The sequence below is a fragment of the Ylistrum balloti genome, unplaced genomic scaffold (assembly GCF_031769215.1).
Source record: "Ylistrum balloti isolate Yb309-2 unplaced genomic scaffold, AGI_CSIRO_Ybal_v1 Utg370226, whole genome shotgun sequence".
Classification (NCBI taxonomy): domain Eukaryota; kingdom Metazoa; phylum Mollusca; class Bivalvia; order Pectinida; family Pectinidae; genus Ylistrum; species Ylistrum balloti.
The window spans coordinates 147,891-173,413 of NW_026782188.1; the positions used below are offsets into that span (position 1 = coordinate 147,891).

General features: G+C 35.4%; 1 protein-coding gene across 1 annotated transcript; it reads right to left on the minus strand.

Annotated features, from left to right (window-relative positions):
• Window positions 1–1,474: 1,474 nt before the first annotated feature.
• LOC132551892 (intraflagellar transport protein 140 homolog) lies at window positions 1,475–25,381 on the minus strand. The gene is made up of 32 exons (XM_060216037.1): window positions 25,305–25,381; window positions 23,664–23,838; window positions 23,205–23,426; window positions 22,876–23,006; window positions 22,267–22,418; window positions 21,869–22,044; window positions 21,147–21,235; window positions 20,051–20,157; window positions 19,016–19,158; window positions 18,586–18,678; window positions 16,843–16,953; window positions 16,564–16,642; window positions 16,247–16,338; window positions 15,799–15,926; window positions 15,504–15,621; window positions 15,012–15,163; window positions 13,830–14,007; window positions 13,466–13,597; window positions 13,112–13,344; window positions 12,334–12,511; window positions 11,626–11,709; window positions 11,342–11,448; window positions 10,520–10,615; window positions 10,223–10,355; window positions 9,753–9,896; window positions 8,320–8,448; window positions 6,669–6,851; window positions 6,048–6,254; window positions 5,548–5,760; window positions 5,059–5,225; window positions 3,525–3,666; window positions 1,475–3,310 (listed from the first exon to the last, which is right to left on the minus strand). The coding sequence occupies exons 2-32, from the start codon at window positions 23,805–23,807 to the stop codon at window positions 3,083–3,085; spliced, it is 4,491 nt and encodes a 1,496-aa protein (XP_060072020.1). The 5' UTR covers window positions 23,808–23,838; window positions 25,305–25,381; the 3' UTR covers window positions 1,475–3,082.
• Between the last annotated feature and the right edge of the window lie 142 nt (window positions 25,382–25,523).

Consider the following 25,523-nt stretch of genomic DNA (forward strand, 5'->3'; position numbering starts at 1 on the left):
TTGCCTGTTTTGTGTTTTCATTTGTTTTGGTTACTTACCAGTAAAATTGTTTGCAAATCCTCCATTGATATGAAAAGAAATTAAACAACAGGAGTTTACTTTTTCCAGTTTATTGGAAACCATTCATTTCACAAAAATTTAGAATTGGACGGCCGATGATATGATACAGAAAGATGTATGCAATTTGTTACCATTATATTTAATAGTACCATTTTAATATGAATCACAGATCTTAAACTACATATCTTTATCAGTATGCAGTTTTCACATGTAAAACCAGCTTGCAAAACTACAACACCTATGACCGAGAGAAAATTGAAATCATCACAACCGAGAATAGATGGCCAGAAATTCACATACAAAAATGTACATGTGTATTTATAAAATGCAAGCACTAGTACAAAAGAAAGTCAAAAAAGATCATTTGTCTTCAGGTCTTCAGTTATATTAAATATATAGATGAAGAGGTACATGGATTTCTTATTTACAAATAGAGCAACAACCATTCCATTAAACACCCTTCATAGCTTCCAAGTTTCTAAAACAAGGAATAATAGAAATTCCTGAGGAAGTTTTGAACAAATCCTCAAGGAACTTTATCTCTCATAAAAACAGCAACAGTAACTTCTAATCCTCAGACATTTTCTCCTATAGTATCAGCAAGGCATGTGCACAAGAATGAAGAGATTCTGAAACATCAGTTGTGGACGGCAGTGCTTAACGTAAAAAGGAAATCTAACATCTGACAACAAAAATGAGAAAAAACATCATCAGTATCTACAGAGATCATTAGACACGCATATCTACAGACATCATTAGACACGCATATCTACAGACATCATTAGACACGCATATCTACAGACATCATTAGACACGCATATCTACAGACATCATTAGACACGCATATCTACAGACATCATTAGACACGCATATCTACAGACATCATTAGACACGCATATCTACAGACATCATTAGACACGCATATCTACAGACATCATTAGACACGCATATCTACAGAGATCATTAGACACGCATATCTACAGACATCATTAGACAGGCATATCTACAGACATCATTAGACACGCATATCTACAGAGATCATTAGACACGCATATCTACAGACATCATTAGACACGCATATCTACAGACATCATTAGACACGCATATCTACAGACATCATTAGACACGCATATCTACAGACATCATTAGACACGCATATCTACAGACATCATTAGACACGCATATCTACAGACATCATTAGACACGCATATCTACAGACATCATTAGACACGCATATCTACAGACATCATTAGACACGCATATCTACAGACATCATTAGACACGCATATCTACAGACATCATTAGACACGCATATCTACAGACATCATTAGACACGCATATCTACAGAGATCATTAGACACGCATATCTACAGACATCATTAGACACGCATATCTACAGAGATCATTAGACACGCATATCTACAGACATCATTAGACACGCATATCTACAGACATCATTAGACACGCATATCTACAGAGATCAGTGGACACAGGTATCTACAGACATCAGTAGACACAGGTATCTACAATCACCAGTAGACACAGGTATCTACAGACTCCAGTAGACACATGTAACTACAGACATCAGTAGACACATGTAACTACAGACATCCGTGGGCACACCTAACTATGGACATCAGTGGACACATGTAAGTATAGACGTCAGTGGACACATGTAAGAACAGACGTCAGTGGACACATCTAACTATGGACATCAGTGGACACATGTAAGTACAGATGTCACTTGTGAAACATATTGTGTACTCTAGCTTCATCTGTAGATTCACATAATCACAGTTTTCGATATGATCCCTTTGCAACACACAATTGCTTAGTCACCTAAACAATGATTAAACAAACTTAAGAATTATTGGCTAACTGCTTATAGAAAATAATATGAAGAAAATGCCTTTATTTTCAATTTTTTTAAAATGTAATGAATAATGAAAAAAAGGGAAAAAATAACAATTCTGATTCCTTATGCTGAAAAGAGTGATAATTATCAAACAAAATGAAAACTATGATGGGGACTTAGATATGGTCTTTAAATAATGTCATTACTTAACAGACAAGCATTGTTTACCTACTACAGAAAACTTCTCAATATCAACAGTTAACAAAATTACAAAAAATATCAAGCCAACTGGACCATCAAATGATAATTTACAGAATGTATGACATGACAGTAAACAGCACTGACACTAACAAATGTCAATCCCACACCAGTACTGGATTTTGTTTATTTCTTCAAGGAAAAGAAAAATGATAGTTTCCTGAAGCAATCTATCACACGGTATTTACTGCAACACATACTGCTTAAAATTATGAAACTAAACAATAAATTAAAAACATTACACATAAAAAACCTGGTATTAAAAACAATTTAGTACTGTATATGTATATTGATGATATGTAGCAACACAGTGATATCGTTAGTTATTGATCTGGTGCACATTGATGAGTAGGAGGAATACCAATCAGTCATATAAAGCTAATAGTTATATGGAATGTATTCGTAGCCTAGAATATTTCCAAAATATAATTTACACAATATTATAATTCATCTTATTGCTTCTACATCACAGCTTGATAGTATGGCAACATCACCTTGTACATGATTTTATTACTAGTAAAACGTAGACATATCTATGTAATCAGTGACTCTATGACACACATGGTCTGTCAGACCATAAAGTCACAATCTAATTGTACATCTCACCATCAAAACACTATAGTGTGATAACTAGCATGGTAGTGATACTGCTAACATATCTCCAACAGTGAATAACACCTTGTCAATGGCAGGTCTTGTTAACATGGAGAAAGCTCAGATCTTTTATTCTTGAATTAAATTCCTAGTTTGATGGAGCGTTTGCTTGGATCCTTTTTGAACTCTTTGCCAAGAGTGTAAGTACTTGAGTGTATGTTGTAGAAATCCAGGAAACCTCTACAAATTTCCACGTCATGTTCCACACAAAAGAGTTGTCTGTCATTAAATTAGTTCAATACAATTGAGTGTTTATCATACATCATCTCCTCCTGAGAACATATTGTCTACTTCCTCTTCTACTACCTCACCATCCTCCTCCTCCCCACCCCCTCCATATATGCCATTCATCTTGCTAGTGATCGTCCTACTGAGAGGAATGTCTAGTGCCCGGTGAACTGATTCTATTGTTCTCATATTAACATAGTATGCCATATTTAGAGCTGGTATTCGACTCTTCATCTCTTCCATTGCAGCATATGCCTGAAATTGCATAACATTACATTAATTATTAGACATTAATTAAAACAAAAACCAAGAAAAATATTATGTGAGATATCTATATCATGGCATCACCATAAAAAAAACTTTCCGGTAATTCCATGAGTACTAATCAGCCTTGATATTTTAATTCAATAAAAACTTCTTTTTTTTTATTATGAACATTTTTTAAACAAAGGAAGAAGTTTCAGCTTACCGCCTTCCAGCGTTCTCTTCTAGCATAATGTTCAATGATGAGACCATAGACATCTCCCATTCGGACTGAATCATCTAGATTTGGTTCCTCCAGTAACACTTGGCATTGTTTGATAGCATCCTCAGGATTTTCATCATATGCCCTGTCAAACATGTCATATGTAAATTATTAATTCAATCTTGACGACAAGAGCACGACAAAGGGATGCAGAATATAGCCGTGTGACCCTAATTTTGTTTGTCTCTAAAAAGGGAAAAAGAAAATCTGTAAAAGGTGGAGTGAAGTCGTAGACATAAACCCAACCCCTCCCCCACCCCTACGCCCCCAAGGATTACTTGAAAAAAAAGTTTGAAACAGGTAAAAAACAAACTAAATCAATCATGTCATTGTTAGTCCCCACTCATGCACCAAAAACTTTATCAGAAAACAATGCCCCAAAAACACAGTCTCAAGCTTAAAGAAATAGAAACTAGATGGCTGACCAATACCCCCCGCACACTGCAACGAGTCAATGGATAAGTTAAAGTGTTATTCTGAGAGTAATTGACATATTCTGCATGTGCCTGCATTTCTGGAAATCAGAAGGGGTGGAATACATGTTGTTCATGATCAAAAGAGTCTTGCAATACTTACATCTTTATTGAAGTAATATTTTCCACTGAAGGGCCACAGAGACAAAAAAATGTTTTTGATCTACACTAAACACTCATGTTTGTCATGGCAACGAAACCTATTTTATAATGTTTGGCATCCCCTAATAACCCTATATACCAAATTTGGTCAAAATTGGACAATATCTAAATTTTGATCAATCAGAGGCCAGGATTGTGTTTCCGCGGTAACAGTTTGGGAAACGTCTAATATGTCCAATTATTGGCCTTACTGAATTACATCTTTTTACTAAGTTTGAATACAATCGGTCAAATAACTGAGAAGTTATGGACATTTATTAGAAAACTTGTTTCTAATGACCAGTTACCATGACAACCAAAATTTTCAAAAAAAGAAAGGGGCATGCATATCTACATATGATCCTTAATATTCCTGTAAAGTTTCATCAAAATCGGTTCACAGGTTTAGGAGGAGTTAGCAGGACAAAATGTGTCTACAGACAGACGGACGGACACCTAGACGGACGGACAGACGGACAACCTGATTCCAGTATACCCCCCTAACTTCGTTGCGGGGGGTATAATAATCTTTCTATAAATGTAATCCATGATTTATAGATCTGACACAAAAAGTTAGAGTTGTACCACTAAACAATAAACCACTAAGAAACCTAGAACTTTAAAACCCAATTGTTGTTGAATTTCATTGGATAAAATCTTACCCTATCATCCTACACAAAAGATTATACAAGATCATCCAATAGCTTACCCTACCTCCCTCCACATGATTGTTATACAAGGCAGAATAAGGATATAAACTGCAGGGTATGCCAGGTAGAACAAGGGCTGAACCTGGATGGTAAAGACAATCAGGTTTATATATAAATGTTTGTTCTTTAAACTCAAAATATATCGTAACTTACCTTCTAGCTGTCACAAATTTCTTAATGAGAGTAATCTTGTTCTTGAGGCGAGAGAGTTTCTCCTCTTGTAGCATTTCGTCACTCATCTTTGTCTTACTTAAACACTTGTAGGCCTCGCCCAGAGCACCCAAGGCCTTGTCATAGTTCTGGTACTCATCGATCTCCACCTGCAGACCACATACAATTCATCACATATAAAGAATGGAATAAAGAATGTGCTTTTATTTATCATTGCAAAGATTTCCTGATTACTTCAAAATAGGAAAAGCGACAATGTGAATCCACATTTGTTAAACGCTTCTAATTGTGGAGAACCATCATATTTGTTTTGAGCAATATAAGGTACAATTGGTAGAAGGAATATTAGAACATAGACAAGTGTGTAACATTTTCCTGAGGAGTCATAACGTAAGTAAGTAATCAATACTATAGTGTGAAGTGGGTCTGTATAGAACGGACCCCAAGTGGGTTGTAAAAATTCCTCCTTACCTGAGCACAAGCATCATAGAATGCTGCGAGTGAGTCGAGTGCTCTCCCTTTGGTATAGAAGCCAATAATATTTTTCATTATTTCTGGGTCTTTTCTCCAATCCAATGACTGGAGATAATTGGCGGCCATTACATAGATCTCCTTTTGTCTTGATACACCAGCGAAAAAAGTAATCTTCTCAGTGTCTCCAGATTTCAGCAGAGCTTTCATAGCCTGTAACACAGTCATATTATATCATATAAACGGATTAGATACAAACAAGATATTACTTCACTATACAGAATTACAATAATTGTCAACACTATTTCACCAAACCAACTTTCAGTGTGTCACACTGTCAATGGTATATCAATAGGTTTTAATATTACTCAAACACAGAATCTTCTCAGCCACATATTTTGACTATATGACTGAAAATATGATTAATTCTGGTGACCTCGATGATATATCAACATAACAAATAGATTTTTTTTTCTTGTGATGAAGGTAAAGTCACTGACCTTGATTTTGTTGCCTGCCTGTGTGAACTTCTTTGTAGCAAGATGATACTGGCCTTGGTGCATGCACACCTCAGCAATGGCTTCCAGGATTTTCACCCGCTCCATGGTATCACCCCCCATATCATCTTTGTGAGGGGTGAGCTTCTCCGCTAGGTCTTCAGTGATTTCCACATGCTGGTCCATACAGATCTTCAGAGCTTCCCAGTACTGAAACAGGATGGTTATAACTCAGCAACACAAATCACATTACACTAACTCTGCAAGATTCCAAGTACTGTAATCAATGGTCCTTTATCTTAAATCAAGACAGTTAATTAACTACATAGATCAAGTGTCTTCACTACCATAAATATATAATGAGATTTTGAATGATTGTCAAATTCAAATAGGAACAGTTACGTTAATAGGACACTGAAGCTTGAATTGTGCATCCTTATATCAGTAAACGACAGAAACTTCAGCAGTTTTAGACTTCTAATTCCATTAATTCATTTTCAATGGCTTCCTCCATTTCATACTGCACTACAAAACAAGAAGGGCAGGTAACCATGTAAATGTTTCAATGGTCAGGCCCTGTCATGGTGTACAGAGGAAAGACATAGTATTTTAACTGTGACACACCTTTTTACCGATAGCAAGGAGATCCACCGCCTTATCATACTGGCCGTTATCCATGAAGAAGTCACCACACCTCTGTAATAATTCAGGATCTGCTCTCTCGTCCAAATCCCCAGAAATCATCTGTAAAGCTCCAAACTGTTTGGATCGGAAGGACAGATCCAATGCTTTAGAGAAGTTTCCTGCCTGGAATTATGGAAAACATATTCAATATTTTATTCTGAAATGAAGCACACATCCATCCCCTGTAATTGTATAATAATTGCATGAAAAACATCAAAACAAATCATCAATGGTAATCATGACTAACACAATGGTAAAGTAGGAACTAAAGTAGGAAGATGGAGTGGGAACTGAACATGGTTGGTGGAGTGGGAACTAAACATGGGTGATGGAGTGGGAACTAAACATGGTTGGTGGAGTGGGAACTAAACATGGTTGGTGGAGTGGGAACTGAACATGGGTGATGGAGTGGGAACTAAACAGGGAAGGTGGAGTTGGAACTAACACAGGTGGTGGAGTGTGACCTAAACATGGCTGTTGGAATAGGAATTAAACATGGGCAGTGGAGTTGGAACTAAACATGGTTGGTGGAGTGGGAACTAAACATGGGTGGTGGAGTGGAACTAACATGGGTGGTGGAGTGGGAACTTACATAGATGGTTGAGTGGGAACTAAACATGGGCGGTGGAGTGGGAACTAACATGGGTGGTGGAGTGGGAACTAAACATGGGTGGTGGAAAGGGAACAAACATATGTGGTGGAGTGGGAACTAAACATTGCTGGTGGAGTGGGAACTAATATAGGTGGTGGAGTGGGAACTAAACATGTTTGGTGGAGTGGGAACTAACATAGATGGTGGAGTGGGAACTAAACATGTTTGGTGGAGTGGGAACTAACATAGGTGGTGGAGTGGGAACTAAACATGGTTGGTGGAGTGGGAACTAAACATGGTTGGTGGAGTGGGAACTAACATAGGTGGTGGAGTGGGAACTAAACATGGTTGGTGGAGTGGGAACTAAACATGGTTGGTGGAGTGGGAACTAAACATGGTTGGTGGAGTGGGAACTAACATAGGTGGTGGAGTGGGAACTAAACATGTTTGGTGGAGTGGGAACTAACACAGATGGTGGAGTGGGAACTAAACATGGTTGGTGGATTGGGAACTAACATGGGTGGTGGAGTGTGAAGTAAACATGGGTGGTGGAGTGGGAACTAAACATTGGTGGTGGATTGGGAACTAACATGGGTGGTGGAGTGTGAAGTAAACATGGGTGGTGGAGTGGGAACTAAACATGGTTGGTGGATTGGGAACTAACATGGGTGGTGGAGTGTGAAGTAAACATGGGTGGTGGAGTGGGAACTAACATAGATGGTGGAGTTGGAACTAAACATGGTTGGTGGAGTGGAAACTAACATGGGTGGTGGAGTGTGAAGTAAATATGGGTGGTGGAGTGGGAACTAAACATGGGTGGTGGAGTGGGAACTAAACATAGATTACTCTAGGTTTCCTTCCACTTTTACATCCTGGGCACACTTCCACTCAGAACTACATACAGCTTATTTCTTAGATGTTTTATGAAGAAAAAGACACTAGCATTTTGTCAATAACTTAAAACACCCAACCATGTCTTATCCCTTCTATACAACATACCTTATGATAAAGCATGACTGCCTTGTCCTGAGATCCTTGTTTCTGTTCATAGTAGCGAGCAGCCTCCATCATGTCTTCAGGACGTCCAAGTAATGCCAGATTCAGTAGCTGATCTTCATAACCATGTTCCTACATAAATGATAAAACCTAATGAAGTTCTGTGTTGTGTTGTTGGGAGAACTTAAGCTTACAATAGATTGAAGTGAAAGCACAAAACTTATTCTGAAAAGTCCTGCCTATTGGTTGTACATGTTCTGGAATCACCTGCTAGCCTGGCCGTTCCAATTTTTCAACATTTAACAGAAAGTAAGATTTCAGTGATCATGAGTTTAAATAAAGTATCAGTAATTTATGAGGAGCAAGTGTATGTATTCATAAACAGGCATGTAGAGATACGATTTTGATGGTAGGAAATACAGCCTGGAGAATTCAAAACATTGTTACAGGGCTTAAACTCATTTCAAAAGGCTTGACACAAACAGTATCACATCACTAGGTTGGTTCTTTTCTCATTAACTAACAACTTTGGTCCCCCAAAAGTCTTTTTGAAAGTACAATTTACATATAACCATAGTCCAATAGCTGAAACTAACAGAGTAACAATTTCAAAGTCCAATAAAACCCTACTTCCACAAACCAGAATTACTGTAATAACCCCTACTCTTGACTGTGGCCCTATATATTTCTGTTTTTACATTGAATTTCTTAAACCGTTATTCATCGAATACCCAGTATTCCTTTACGTCAGACAGCAGATAATTATGGGATAGTGCAAACATGAATATATACATGTACTGCCATACTGTTACATAATGCAATTTTTTTATTGAGACATTTCACACACAAAATCAAAAAAAAATCAACCAATGTTCATGCAGAAGTTTGATTTATGGCCGAGTGTAAAACCAAATTACAGAATGGCCCATGTTTAACTGATTGAGGGTATGAATGAACTAGCCGAGGCAATTCTCAGTTCTTTTAGCACAGAATATGAACTAATAACAAAGCATGGACTCAACATTTTATCATCATTGGAAGTGGTAGAACTAAGATCATGCAAAAATAATTATCATTATACTGTCAATATCTGTGATATTCTTTCTGCATATTATATCTTAATTTTGCTGTAATTACCATAAAATTTGCCATAATAATGTAAATGATAAATTTTTCAGACTTTTCACCAATGAAATCTCAAGATCAGTTAGTGAAAACTTCAGCACATTTATAAATGGAATGATCAAGTAACAGAGTATTGACTGAAATGTCATTCCCAGACACTTAGCATTCCTGGATGATCATTAACTGATGGTCTATGGTGAACTTCTAATTACTATCCAATTACTAATTACCTAAAGCTGCTGACATGGTCCCAAGAAAAAAGATTCAGCAGCGTTTTATTGTAATATCATGAAGAATACAAACTTCCTTACTTTACACAGTCGAATAGCATTTCCATAAGCCTGTGCCCGCTGGAAAAAGTGAATTGCTTCTTTGATCAAATCCTGGTTTTCATACTGTCTACCTAAGTGGTAGCAGGCAGCCCTGTCTCCTGTCTCATTACAGATTTCTGATGCCTGTAAAACAATATAAAACTCACTGCCTTTTATAGATCATTTAGTGTAACAATAAATTCATTGAAAGATTATACCATTAAAATATTCTACTTTTATGACCCAATGTTGGACTTCTTGGGTATAGTATTTCTAAACTAGATGTGACATGTTTTTTATAAGACAAGCTACTCAACAGATATCAACTACGGTATTTAAAGTTAAAAACCCTGAAACAAAGCCTTAATTACATAGAGCCAGGTACATTCATTATGCCCCCTTTTTATCAAACATTCACCTACAGAAGATATTAAACTAGAGACATGTCTTGATTCATGATAAATAAGTACCTTGTCCATTTTGCCACAATAGCAGTAGACCCTGACCAGTGAGAGAAAATCTTGGGCAGTCTCGTAGTACTGTAAGGCAGCATCCATCTCCCCTGTACTTTCCATGTACTGAGCCCACCACTTATGTAGTGCCCTAAAATACATGTACACGTCATCAGCATTCTCAGAGTTAGCAGTAGAAAATCAAGTAATTCACACAGAGTTTGAAAGTAAAATTTTCTTCTCCTTTGTTATTGTATCATAAAATATAATTTGATTCTTACAAAAACGGGGTTGAGACATAATCATGGTACATACTTGTCTTTATGCCGACCGATGTATTGTTCCAATGCCTCAGGTTCATCAAATAACATCCTTGGAACTTCAAAGCGGTGTGTGTCTGATTTCTCATAACTGTTAATGTAGAGTTTCAAATTTATGACAAAATATTTACAATGTAATGAATCCAAGAGACAAAGGAATAAAGGTTTAAGAAAAATAATCACATTCTAAATCACAAAAATCAGGAAAATGACAAGCATTCAGTGTTTCACTACCTAAGTTTCTTATTAAAAGTTTATCTTCTTAACTGTTAATTGGTATTAAATGAAATAGTCCAAAAGACATAGACATCAGGTTATAAAACTAGCTCATTTTCTTAAATCATAATGTAACTCATGTTATCTTAATGTACAATGTTAACACATATTATCTGAATGTACAATATTAACACATATTATCTTAATGTATAATGTTAACACATATTATCTTAATGTAAAATGTTAACACATATTACAGTATCTTAAAGTACAATGTTAACACATACTATCTTAATGTACAATGTTAACACATATTATCTTAATGTACAATGTTAACACATATTACAGTATCTTAATGTACAATGTTAACATATACTATCTTCATGTACAATGTTAACACATATCCATATGTATAATTTTATCAAATATTTTCTATGTAATCAGTCTTGATTTCTTTCTTTCTCCTTGTGTTCATTACAAAATCATGTAATAGTAAGAAATTTATGTATACTATATAACAAGGCCTAGTCTTATTTCAACAAGTCTTATCAAGCTAATGATAAGGAGCTCATTAAAACACTGACCACCAAAATAGACTTACTTTGGTATAGCATCAGAGTAGTCTCCCCTGACTTCCAGATGTTTTGCATGATTATAATATGTGGCTCTAAGATGAATGCGATCATACATTTCTGCTGTTTCTAATGCCTGGAGAGAAAATAAAACTTGTTATTCATTCCTGGGATGATCTGAAGATTTTTTTATTGGACAACTACGTATTAATAATACATAATCTAATATAATCATTTCATGTATGTATGAGGATTTATTAGCTTTTAAAAGAATGTTTACTACCAGGTTTTTATAAATCAATGGTGTCCTTACCTTAATCCACTGGCCTGAAGATTGATAGAACTCATTAAGTAAATCATATCGCTTACAGTTTTTCAGCAATCTCTCTGCATCTTCCTACAAATCCAACACAAAGAGACATTATGACTGTACAACAACAAAGTTAAACATACTGAATAATTTGTCCATTTTCCATACAGTTCCTGAGTTATTACTTCCCCAGAATTAAATCCATTGCTGAAGCATACTTATTTTGACCGTATAACTGATTTTTTTATTGTTGTCTTTTACTTGTGCTAATATCAATAACAAAAGATATCTTAATAAATTTAGTATGTACATTTTTTTTGTTTTTTATTGGTATCTGCATTACCTCCCCTGCTGGTATTAAAATCAAACACGAGAGTAGATTATTTGTCAGGGTACAACTGTACAACTGTCAGTGCACAAGATCCCTTATGTATAATGTGAAAGTTGTGTATGATTAGTAGACTTAAATACTCAAACTAAACATGTTTCTCATAATAATTTTCAAATTGGATATCAAAAGTGAATTGTGGCTTTTGTCATAGAGTTCAATAATGCCTGCTGATGAAAAAACAACCTCTCCCCACTCCCCCTCAAAAAACAATAGCAATAATAATAAAAAAAACAACTTGAAATTGTATAATTAAACAATACTCAACAGAAGTTGTAATAAGGAAAAAATAATTTAGTAATGGTTTTGAATCAGGTCCTTACCTTCAGTCCAAGCTGCATGGCAAGGACTGCTACCTTGGCATCCAGTTCTGGCTCTTTCATGGCTTCCCGGAGAGCTTTAGCACCGCGGGCATGGCCCATGTTGCCCAGACAAACACTGGCCACATCAAGACGCCGGCTCTTTACGCACATTTTGGCCATATTCTCCCACACTGATTCACTATTTAAACACATGCAAATAAGATGTGATTAATCGCCAGAAGATACCATATACAATCTTCTAACTTCATATAATTGAATAGTCCTTACAGATTTGGAGGTAAGAAAAACTCTTAACACAGAATGAATTGCAACTTTCAAAGAAATGACATTTTAACAATAAATCATCAAAAGAAATGTATTTTCGGGCTGTAGGAGGAGAATAAATTGTTATGAAATAAAATGCAAACTGACCTCTGCAAAAACCGTAAACATCAATCCAAAAGTTCAAGGGATATCACTTGTGCTGGTTTTCAATTGGCCGGTATGGTAACAGATAGCTAACCTTAGCGGTATGGTAACAGATAGCTAACCTTACAGTATGGTAACAGATAGCTAACCTTAGCGGTATGGTAACAGATAGCTAACCTAGCAGTATGGTAACAGATAGCTAACCTTAGCGGTATGGTAACTGATAGCTAACCTTAGCAGTATGGTAACAGATAGCTATCCTAGCAGTATGGTAACAGATAGCTAACCTTAGCGGTATGGTAACAGATAGCTAACCTAGCAGTATGGTAACAGATAGCTAACCTTAGCAGTATGGTAACAGATAGCTAACCTTTTAATGAGTTTGATGGATTTAAAAGCCTCGTCCATGTTGCCAATGGTAAGATAGTAGCTGAAGTTCATCATAGCCTCCCTCGTGTTCTTGTCACTGTTTTCCAGCCCTACAAAGTCACGCATGGTTTTCCTGGCCACCAGTTTTGGTTGTATAACAGTGTCAGCCTTTATGAGATTTTCTGGCTGTGGAGCATCATCCTTCTCCTGTTCTTCCTCTTTAAGATTTTCAGACTGTCGACAAAAATAGGAGGTTATACTAGAGTCTCAATATGTTATAAGACATTGACAAAATGTTAATTTCATTTAATGTTTTCTCATTTACTTCAATGTAAATAACTCTTATCAGTCATACCTTCTTGATGAAATAGTAATAGGGCACCTCTATGCCCAGCAGGGCCTGAAAATGCTCCGGCATTTGGAAGCTGTCCTGGATGAGGATGCCGTTCTCTGGTGTACAGAACAGCGACACAAGCATCACCTCTACCTGTTAGAATATTCACATCATCAGATTTAGCATACTGCTTCCTTCATTTTATTTATCAAAATCCAAATGATCGGTCAAAACAATGACAGACACAACTTAATTAAGACTTGAAAATAATCACTGTTATACAAAATAATTAAATGGCACTCCTTGAACAAAACAGCTTGTGATGATGGTTAAAATAAACTCTTGACCAACAAGATGAGGATAGAATTAGAACTGATGGACTTACTGGTCCCTCCTCCACAGCCTTAGTCAGAGAGTGACGTTTCTTTTCCTCCTTTTCTTTCTTCTCCACAGCACTAGCCATCACCTTGGCCTCACACACGATCAATTTGGTGTCATGGGGATCCCAGTAATGGGTCATAGGGTACCGTCCAGCTATGTCAGCAGCTGCCTGGTTCTTCCCCCTGGGTAACAAACATTTATATCATAATTATAGAAAAATAATTGGCAGCCAAAAATCAACTTCAACATAATTTTACTAAAAAGAAATTGCATCTTTAATCTACCACTGAGATAGAAATACAATGATACCTGTAACTGAAAGTCAACGGCTGACTAATACCCCCACTCCCTGTCATTTGCACAGACACTGTAATTTGAACATATTTACAAATTTACACTAAATATTGTATACATATTTAAATTCTAACTTGATGAACTCAAAAGAAATGAGATAGGGGAAGTCAATTTTAAGAAGTGAAATTTATGATAAAAGTTATTGCAATACATGTATCTTAAATTTATGTTACTACTGGTATAAATAAGCCATGGGAAAACCAATGAGATGAGGAAATAATCACCACAGTATATACTGATCAGTTACCATGATACAGTTGCTATGGCAACATAATGGTTTTCTGGGGAAAAAATGTTGCATGCACATCCCTATATTGTCACTATCATTACTCATGGAAATTGACCCACTAGTTTAGGTGGAGTTGTCCTGACAAAATTTTTGATGAAAAATAAAATTTATATGACCAGTTACCGAGGCAACCACACATTTTTCTGTTTAAAAAGGGATGCTTGCACATTTACACATGTTGTAAAAACAAAACTGATACATTAGTTCAGGAGAACTTGTCCACACAAAATTTTCTAACAAAATCCTATTTATACTTTTTTGGGGGAAACAAAAGGATGCATGCACATCTATACATGGTCCCCAACATTCCTGTATAATTTCATTGAAATCAATCCTGTAGTTTAGGAGAAGTTATCTGAACATTTTTTTTTTATGAAACAGACGGATAGACAGACTGAAGGATAAACTGATTTCAGTATACCCCCCAACTTTGTTGCAGGGGTATAATAAGAGATGAATTGAGAATATCTTGTGATGATATAATGAGTATGATACTTTTACAGCGATGTGCTAAAGCTGAGTGCTGTGAACAATGATGAATACCTTTCTGCATCATTTGTATCCCCCTCCACACCTTCTATCTGTTCTGGGGGAAAGTCATCCTGTTCTCCACGCCCACTCTCAAAGTTGAAGTAAGAGACAATATCTGACTCCACGTCCCAAAAGTAAAGTTTAGGATCTGCATGGTTTGAATTCTGAAAAAAAAATGTGACAAGAAATCTTCATTTCAACATTACATCATCTAATTCAAACTTCTAACGTTAACAGTCATAACACTGAACATATCAAGATGTGTTATCTACTCGGTAAGTATTGTTAATCATCTGTCTTAAGTCTGACAACATGTACAAAGGTAACATCTTCACCGTGTTATGTTGGTAGGATACAGGTTTCCTGTTTCCATGACTCTTCCTATCACTAAGCACTGTCTCATTGACCAATGTCAGTGTTCCAATGAATCTCCACACATAGTACATACGTACTGATTGTAACGATACCTTAATATGGTTGATCACTAACAATGTTATCACTCACATTTTTTACGAGGACGCTGACTTTGGATCCGTTAGAGTTACACCTTGCAGAAATGATTCCATTAAAACCAGGAATAACATCCCCTAAATTCTTTGGTTGGCTGGTTGGCTTAGCTTCTCTGTAAAATAGGGAATGATAATTAAATAATTACATTTTGTATTGCACATCAAAAATGTTTTGTTAAAAAATTTAGCTAAATATTTCAAACGTATTTAATGTTGAAATTCCTAAAATTATGCATGAATTTCACTATGGCTTGTTCATGAAGAATGTAAATAAACTTATGAGACATTACCTCCTAGATAAATCATACACACGGACCACTCCATTGTCTGTTGCTATAACTAGGGATGTACCACATACATCCAAACTGACAGGCTGGCCCTCAGCATCAGAGAAGTTGATGACTTGCTTCACGGTACCCTACAATAGAAATATTTACTGTAACAGTACAAATTTAAAACCTAGTCCTACAATTTAACAGAGGTACCCTACAATAGAAATTTCAACTTTTACAGTAGAAACAGAGTTAATACAGAGTCTTACATTTTTACAGATGTAACCAAATAACAAGAGATTATTGAATACAACAGGATAGGATGGATGGACATTGGTAACACTATATGTTCCTAGTGGCATGTAAAAGAACTAGTCATTTTACCCTTGTATATTAAATAAGTAAGCATTTCAAAAAAATGAACAATTTCCTTTATAAGTTTCTATTTCATCCAAAGGTGACCTACCTGGTGAGTGCGAACCTGAACCTTGCCAATTTCAACACAGTAAACATTTTGTTCATAAAGTCGCACCTCCATGGTCTCTGAAGAAAAGGTTCCTGTAAAACAATATAATACAGATACAATATTAAAGAGTTCAGACAGAAAAACAGAAAATAACTTCTAACAGCTGAGGTTTTTACACTCTTCCATATTCATTCCTGCTCCAAAGCTATTCAATATGATCAAAATAAAGATTTCTGACACAAAAATAACAAGTTACAAAAAGAAACCAGTTTTCCAAACTTTGCTAAAAAGATACTACATATATTACAAAAATGTACCTGCGCCCTTAATGATGGTTCTATCCTCTGAATATTCGTAAGTGATAACTTTCCGGCCATTCCACACTGCTAACGTATCCTGTAGAATAAATGACACATTTTCATCAGGACTCCTACAGGCTGTTGTAAAGGTGTGAACTCAAACTTAATGCCACTTTCTAGTATAGAACCATAAATTATAAGGAAAATTGATCAGAAGAAGCCTTAATTTGAACATTTTACAGTAAAATATTCCATTACCAAAACTAGAGTGATTATTCTGGACAGATCTGACTTTACCTTTGTTGTGCAGACACCTTTGACTTGTATCTCTGTCTTTAAGTCATGGTGTGTTCCTGTGGAAAACATCTCTAGAGCCAGGGAACTCGGACCAAACTGTACCACAGCTGTCTATCAACATAAATCAAGTAATTGAGACATGAACATTTTGCTGGTTTAGGGTTTGGTTTGCAGAAGTGAACAAAGTCCACTGGTAAGGGCTCAGATTTAATTAATCAGATTCCATTCTGCACATTAGATAAACATTCCATTCACTTTGAACATTTACTCTGTACATGTCTAACTTAACACAGAAAGGAACTTTACCAAGAAGAAATATTCAATATAGCGAGTAAAAACCAAAAAAAAAAAGTACAAAAAAAAACAAAATTGCAAAAACAATGATACACGACAATATATGATTTTACTCCAAAATAAATTATGTGTTGCCCAGCGATATCAGCACTATCTAACGTACACAAGGCTAAACCAGTTGGTTTGTCAATCAATATATTTGACGGACTAGTGTTTCTGTAGATCAGCATAATGAAATTATCTTTTCAAACAACACTTCATTGATGTTAACATTTTTTTGTAATACTGATTATAACCCTCTTGATCGGGTTAGGTATTGTTTACAAAGCCTAGGCCTACCTGTCTGTCACTCATGTGTTGGTTTCATGGTGTACTGGTCATTACTCAGGTCTTGATCATTCAGATAGGGCAGATTTTCAAAACTAATTTTCAGTATATCTTAATCATTTTGGACAGAAAATTAGTACAGTATTTGAAATTGAAAGGTATGGGTATTTTGTACATTGTCACTTTGTTTGGTTTCAAGAGGTGATTGGTTTTGAGGCGAATCAGTCTAGGGAAGTTGCACTATATTTGTCAGGGTTTTCCATAATTTTGTTAGTAGTAGGCTGTGTAGTGAAAGTAGGAGGCTGGTCAAGCAAGCTGACCCGAGCCGCAACGTGGCGAGGTGGGGGTGGCCTGCCGTGTACGTGTAGCCGTGTAGGCGGCCAAATGATCAAAGTAGCCGGTCAAATTGGCCGGCGACTAGCTCTTATGGAAAACCCTGTTTGTACAGATGGAATAAAATACACAGGTATGGAGTGGAAGAAAACAGTTAACCAATAACATGCAACAAGTTTCAAAAAGTTTTCTGTTATGTTGATAGTGATATATTTCTCTTTACAATGATTCTTTTCTAGGAGTAATGGCCGTCTTTCTTTCTGATGAAAGGTTGCTTACTCTTCCACCCACTTAGTTTGAAATAAAAAATAAATAACCAGTGTGGATGTACTGTAGATCTGTCACATTTTCACTTTTTCCCCTATTAACTTCCTGACTCCTAAGAGCTTAGAATAGGTCTACCTTATATGTCTTACTAAGGTTATAGTCACGGTCAATATCTAACTAGTTAACAGAGAGTTTGAACCATGGGGTCATGCTTTTGGTGAATAGGCAGCAGATGGTGCCTGATTAATCACCATACACAGTACAGTCAAATTATTTATTTTTCAATTATATAAAACCATTTAAAATTAAGTTGAAAATAATCCTGCCCTTCAGAAAAAGTAGAATCTTGAAGGCAAATATCTGTCAGTAAGGTAAATACTGACAGTGTATTTGTCATAATATCAGCTCATTGGTCCTGACTAGCACACTGATGCTGCAAATACAGAACTATCTTTAAAAATAACATTTTGTAACAAATGTTTCACTGACTTAAGTACATACTTACATTACATGATAACATACCTGACCAGAAAAACTTGAGCTCATTGTCTGTTCGTTGAGCATGAACACATTTGCAATGGTATTTACTGCTAGTAAATTCTTCTTTGATCCCCACTGAAAATCACAGACAAACACATCATAGGAGGGTCTAAATCCAATGTACAGATATCCCTGTTAAGATAATACTGACAGTTGAATTGAATCCCCATTCAGATTTTTTTTTTTTTTAAATCTAAGGAATACCTTGTGATTTGACAGTATAAAACATTTGATACAACAAAAAGTGCTTTGTGGTGATATCAACTTCTACTCATTTTGAAATAACAATTACAAATGATTTTCAAAAGGTTCTTTCGAATACCTTTTCATTTGATTAAAAAAGAAAAAAGTACAACCCAAATTTTATCTCACTGAGACTTCACACCATAACAATTACATAAGCTTAACTTACTGAAAGTTGCCGAATACTTCCTTCTACAGTAGCCGGTGCCTGCAACTTCCATTTTTGTTCTCCATCTACAATCCGGCTTCCTAGAGGTGGAGAATATCGCCATAGAGCCACATTTCCAAGGTTAGTGCCTCCAGCAAGTACACCTGTAACAATTCAAGTTAGAAAGACCTAGAAAATTAGTGTTGTTCCGATTAATTGAGTTAATCGAGTATCACTTGTTTGAGATGTTTGATCCAATTAATCAAGTAAGAAATCTGTAATCGATCATCGTGATGTATGAAAATAGATTATTTCAACATTGAAATTATTTTCAACATTAATAAAACTGTTTAAAAAAAAACGACATTTGTTTATATTAAAAAGTATTCTGTGCAATAAACGATTAACAAGCACACAAAATGATGGTGTAGGTACAACAGTTTTAGTTATTACGTGAATTGCTGTTAAAACATAACACAAAATATGTACTTAGACTTGAATAATATCCAAAAACACAATTAAGAATTAATCAATTTTAATCGATCATCGATCGGTTACAAAAAGTTGATGATCGATCAGGAAATCTCAACCGATTCCCAACACTATAGAAAATAATTAATCACAACAAGAAATATGGCTGTCAGATAGATGACAAGTAGTGTATTTACTGTATTCCAGTATAGGAGTTAAAAAGTTTGTCTGATACATCAGAATTTCTGGTTTAGACATAACTTTCTTAGGCCCTCCTCTCAAACAACTAGCAGATCCTCAGTTTGACCCCACTCATTACAGACCCTTCATGTTGTCAAATGAATCACAGTGCACTTTAAGGCAATATTCTGTGAATTCATATATAAACTGTAATATTTTTTTCATCTACCGGGTAATTCATAAACAACAAAAAGCTCTGCTTGTCAACTACTTTTTCACTTTTCTAATGCATCACACCCAACCCTAGTCTATAGTGCATTTCGCACTCACAATTAAGTTTAACTGTAATTAAATGCTATCCTCTCCTGACTAAAAAACTGTGAATCTATCAGCATTAATTTTTACCCTTCTCCTCGCAGTAACTGATACACATGATGTTTTCTGATGAATCGTAGCTAGCATGTCCATCCAAGGACAAAATATAGTTTTCTTCATGGTCTAGATCCCACATTCTGTAAACATATAAACATACATTTCATATTGACCTAGAAAATAATCCAGATATTCCATTTAATGGATTGGTCTATTACTAAACATGAATAGGGTACCACAGAATGGAACAATATTGAGAAAGCAAAAATCTAACGATGTTATAGCAATCTTAACACATTTGATGATTCCAGATCCCAAAACAGAAAAATCAAATGGTAAAAACTCTTTCAAAATTTGTCATGTCAAAATGCTAAGTGGAAAACGATGCTTTGTGTTTTGATGATACAGCATATCAAGTTTTAGAGATGTCAGTCAAAAACTAAAAAGAAATGTTGGATAAAACTGAAAAAAAAAACCAAGGGTGACAACTCTTCCAAAAATTGTTGCATCTAAATGCTATTCAATGCAACACAATTTCATGTCAGGGTGAGTTTTGGTTGTAAATAGAGAGTAGATCTCCTGACAGAATTTAAATTAATAATAAAATCAAGGGGCAATAAATCTTCTAACAATGGTCAAATTAAACTACTATTCAGTAAAACTAAACTTCATGCATTGGTGAATAAGCCTACCAACTTTGAAAGAGATCAGTTAAAAACTGTGCAAGAAGATTATGACAGATGGAATGTTTGGTCGTTTGCAAATTTGATCATGAAAGGCATTTTGAGGCAGTGTTTCCTTGCAGTAGCTGATGGCTACCTCAGCTAATATATGGGAAGCCCATCACATGCCTCCAGAGCAATTTGAGTAAAGTGTCTTGACCCAGGACACAACCATGTCCACTCAGATCTGTTTCTCAGCTCCTTGATGGATGGACAAAAGTTTAAAAACCAGCAACATCCAGGACTCCTTTACATATCATTTCTACCAAATTTCAAGAACTCCCAGGGATTCTTTACTAGGACAGTCTTTACAATTCTTGGGTTGGACAACTTTGTCATCAAATGGAACAGTCCTTCCAACACCTAATTAGTATAATTTACTAACATTTTATTTAACCAAGACTCACCTAACCACACCTTCTCCTGTAGCAGTAGCTATGGTACTTTTTCCAGCCCAACAAATAACTGGGTTCTCTCCCCTGCCACTCATCTTTACCTACAATTTTAGGGAAAGGTTTACTGTACTAGCATCAAACAACATGACCAAAGGCTTCTTCTTCCATTACCAGCTGGGATGTTTTAAAAACAAATTGCTTCAAGTTTAAAATGGAAAGATTGTTTTAATCTTTTAAGCATCTAGGGTTCAATTTTAAACTTTTGCAAAGTGAATGTTCATTTCTTCAATTACACAACCCAACCCTGTATATGTAAGCAATCGATATTGACTCGGAAAGGTTGCATTAATATATAAAGTAATTATCTTAATTATTATTGTTGTTCATAAATAAATCATCAATTATCAAATAAGTTTTGAATATCAGATTATTTTCATGATAATCAATGATGGCAGCTTCACAGCATTTTTTATTCAACCCCCAACCCCTATCCCTCACCACTCCCCCACAAAAGATAATCTTACAGCTACCTGTATAGTGTTCCCTTCCCACTTTGGACCTTTAATTTATCAAGAAAAATTCTCCACACTACATAGGTTTTGAGCAAAGATATACCAGTCAGTTGATTTCTCATCAAAGAACACAGGTGTTGTCATATAATAGTCATCAATTTTTCACAATGATTTTTGAGCAAGAAGATATAAAGCAAAATGTAATATATGCTAGTAACTAACCCTCATGAGTTCTTTAGCATCACCCTCAGGCATTATAGCATGTTGTGTTAGCATCATGTTTTCTGTTACTGTGATCAACACATTCTTTTCTTCATAGTAGAGGAAGCGGAGGATAGCAGTGTCCACAGAAAATATCTGCGTACACTGACCATTCTCATTCACATAATAAACACCACCTAAAAATTTTTTGAAAACAAATATTTAGTACATGATAAATAGATCTATGTGTCATCAGCCGATATTTCAAATTATAAGATGTTAATATTTACATACAAAGAAATCAAGGAAAGTGAATCAAAAACCTAGTTACTTTAAAAATTACATTTTTTTTTTGTCCAAAGACAAGAGCTTTCAAGTAGAACGAACAATATCTCCTTGATTTAAATAAATCCACGTACCACTTTCACCGCCTACAAAGAATGTCAGGGCTTCTGTGGGACCAAACATCGAGACCATCTTATTATTACCCTTGCCCTTGGCCTTCCATGTGAAGAGATCTAAAGCTTTCTCGTCTCCACTGACAGCAGCTCTGGCAAGCGCTGCAATATCACTAACAACAAAAAATGTATTCTGATGTTAGGAATAACAACATTCTGTGCACATAATTTCAATTACTTTAAATTCTACATCTTACATGCTCTGAATATTTCCTTTCAAATAAAGGATAGTGTTGAGGCTGTTTAGGTGGATCCAGCTATCAAATTGCCAATACCAGCTGTGCTTAAACTACATGTTAGTGCATGATAGTAAGATTTCTGAGCATATTTCGAAGGCGAGTCCCTGCAACATAAGGTGAAATATATCCCTCTTCTCTTCCATCACTAAATTATATATACTATAGATAGTACTTCTCAAAGTTCACTCATTTATCAATATCATAAGTCTAGAAATCTAACTGCTTCATCACAATCAGTGTAGATGATTACCAGTTTTTAAAGGTTTACAAATTGTGTTTAGAGTTATCTTATTAACATCAGGATATGACAAGATATCTGTAGAATGCTCACTGTTCAGGATCTGGTGGAGGAATAGGTCTATACAGGATTTTACTGAGCGGTTCCTGGACATGGTGTTGATGCAAAGGATTCTGCTGTAAGCGACCTTTCCCATCAGACTTCCATACCATCAGTACACCAGCCTGTAAAATAAAGCACATATACTACAATCATTGTAAATAATGTTTAAAATCTTATTTTTTTTTGTTCATTTGATGTTGTTAAAGCCAATTTAGATCATGCACTGCTATTTATAACCAAAATATTGTAAAGGACCCAAGTAACACCAAAAAGAAATATAGACACAATATAGTATGATGTTCACAGATCTTTTATCTTACCTTGTCCCCAGAAGACAGCCTTGAACCTGAAGAGCTCCAGTGTAATACTGTAATGGCGGTTTTGTGTAGTGGAAGACCTTCAAACAATTCATGGTCAACTTCATTCCACACTAGTAATTCTCCATTTTCCCAACCAACTGCAACAATTTTCCTTGTTGGGTGCCATGCTACAGATGTTGCTTGACCAGCACGGTGCAAAGGAATATTTAGCAATTTTTCACCCTAAAAACAAGAAAATTATAACATGTTACAGTATCAACTTTTGTTTTTTTATTCAGAGTATATAACTGTGATAATATATTTACTGTGCTGTTTTCATTTCTTTACACATGTAAAGTTAATTTTTATTAGAAACATTGTTTGAATGTTAACATTCTGAGGATAAAATTACTTTAAATTCTAACATGTATATATTTTAACTTTATAAAGTACATACATCAAATGTTAAGATTACGTTACCTCCTCCAAAAATAGATTGACAGTTCCCCCATTCTCATCACTGTAGGAATTGACAGCAATCATAGGGGCCCCACTGAACCATGATGCATCTGTGTTTATTCCAGATCTGTCAGTTTCAAGACGGTGATCAAAATACACAGCCATGTTTCTGACACTATTTTCAAAAAATTGTCAACTGAAAAAAAAGAAAAAAAAAATATCAAAAAATATATTTAAAAAATAGAGATGTGCTATTGAGTGTACACAGACATATTACTGCTTTAAACCACTAACATATATCTAATTTAAACATTACTTTTGTGCAATCAACAATGGTGAACGTATTCTTCTATAGATATTTTTTTTTCACTGTCTCAGACAACTAAGCATCAAATATATAAAAAAATAGTCAAATAATATACACATACATGAAGAAAAGACATTCTTTTTTACAGCATTGATTGAGTCAGGTACGTGTCCTACAGTCACTCATTTGTCATGTATAGCATCATGCTCTCACTCATAGGTCTGTGTCACACAGTGTCTTACATGTTACAGGATGTGTCATCTGTTTACTTGCATATCTTTCTTTATAGTGTCTATATGCATCTGATGGTGTTCATATCTATATTCACTAACCTAATGGTTCAGTGGTGTAGGTATGTCAGAGTGTGAAGTACACACATGTGAGTTTGTATGTGCAAGAGAATGTCCTTTTGAGATGAAATACCAATTCTCAAATTAAATCCAACAAAAATTCTCTTCATCCTTGTAATGTACATTTGAGTTCAGTGAGTCTGTGCACGTGCATGTCCAATAATCTGCCATGTAATCTTGTGTCCTGTAATTACGATCTACTAAATGTTTTGCACTGACATTGGTATGTTTTCATAACATCAACATCGGGGATATATTAGTGATTTGTTAACAAAGTGGCAATTTTAAAAGGCAAAGTTTGTCTGCACACAACTGCAGATTCACTGGTCAGCATTATGTAACTAAGGCAAATTACCAACCAAAATTCTCATTAGCTGGATTGATTAGCCTGGAATGTTAATCTAGTTAATGGTCCCCTGTTCTATACAGTATACTGGAAGTTGTTTGCACTGTCCCCTGATCATCAGAATTTTTCTGGCTTGTACGACTTACCACATGAAACCGTAAATACTTTCGGTAAAATGTTATAAATGTTTAGTTGTAACAATGGATATAAACGCGTAGGTGTAGCTACATGAATAAGAACAAAGGGTATTGCTATTACTATTGTTTTCCATTTCCCTGGAATTCTGGACATCTAGTGAGTGTAAACATTAGAGTAAATATAACATGTATAGGCTGCTCTTTGAAAAGAAATTTAGTCGCATTTTTTCATCATTTTTCCATGTAACAAGTTTGGTATGTCAACAAATAATTACTGCCTAACGGTTACAAATCTTTGAAACAACTCAGTTGCGTAGATAGTTCTCATGCATTATCGTTTTTACGCAAAACAATTCTACTAAGGCAGATCAACATTATTAAATATCAGACTCTGATTTAGTGCTGTATTGCAGTGAGTCGGGGCCGGGTGCTTGACTGGGACGAAACTTCGGGAACTATTGCATCTTTAAACTGATTTGTTAGCAATATAAATAAAAGAGTCATGATGTTTTGAATACTTACCATATAAATCTACGTAAACATATCGTTAAAACATGAAATACGATCTGAAAGATATTGTTTCCCTGGAAACTATGATGCTCTCGGACCTCAAACCATCACTATGTGCTCCATTTTGAAACTATTTACGCAATGCATCCTGGGTAAAATCACCAACCAAAACAAGAATAAATAAATATTTACTTCGGTCAAATTTAATTTTCATGTTAGAATTAACATCAC

Excerpts from the sequence above, each read along its gene's own strand:
- LOC132551892 (XM_060216037.1), bottom strand. The coding sequence starts at position 23,807 with ATGGCTGTGTATTTTGATCACCGTCTTGAAACTGACAGATCTGGAATA. Across the intron at positions 15,164-15,503 it reads TCAGCGTCCTCGTAAAAAAT|AATTCAAACCATGCAGATCC; the intron begins GTGAGTGATAAC and ends TTTTTTTTTCAG. Across the intron at positions 12,512-13,111 it reads TCCATCAAACTCATTAAAAG|TGAATCAGTGTGGGAGAATA; the intron begins GTTAGCTATCTG and ends GTGTTTAAATAG.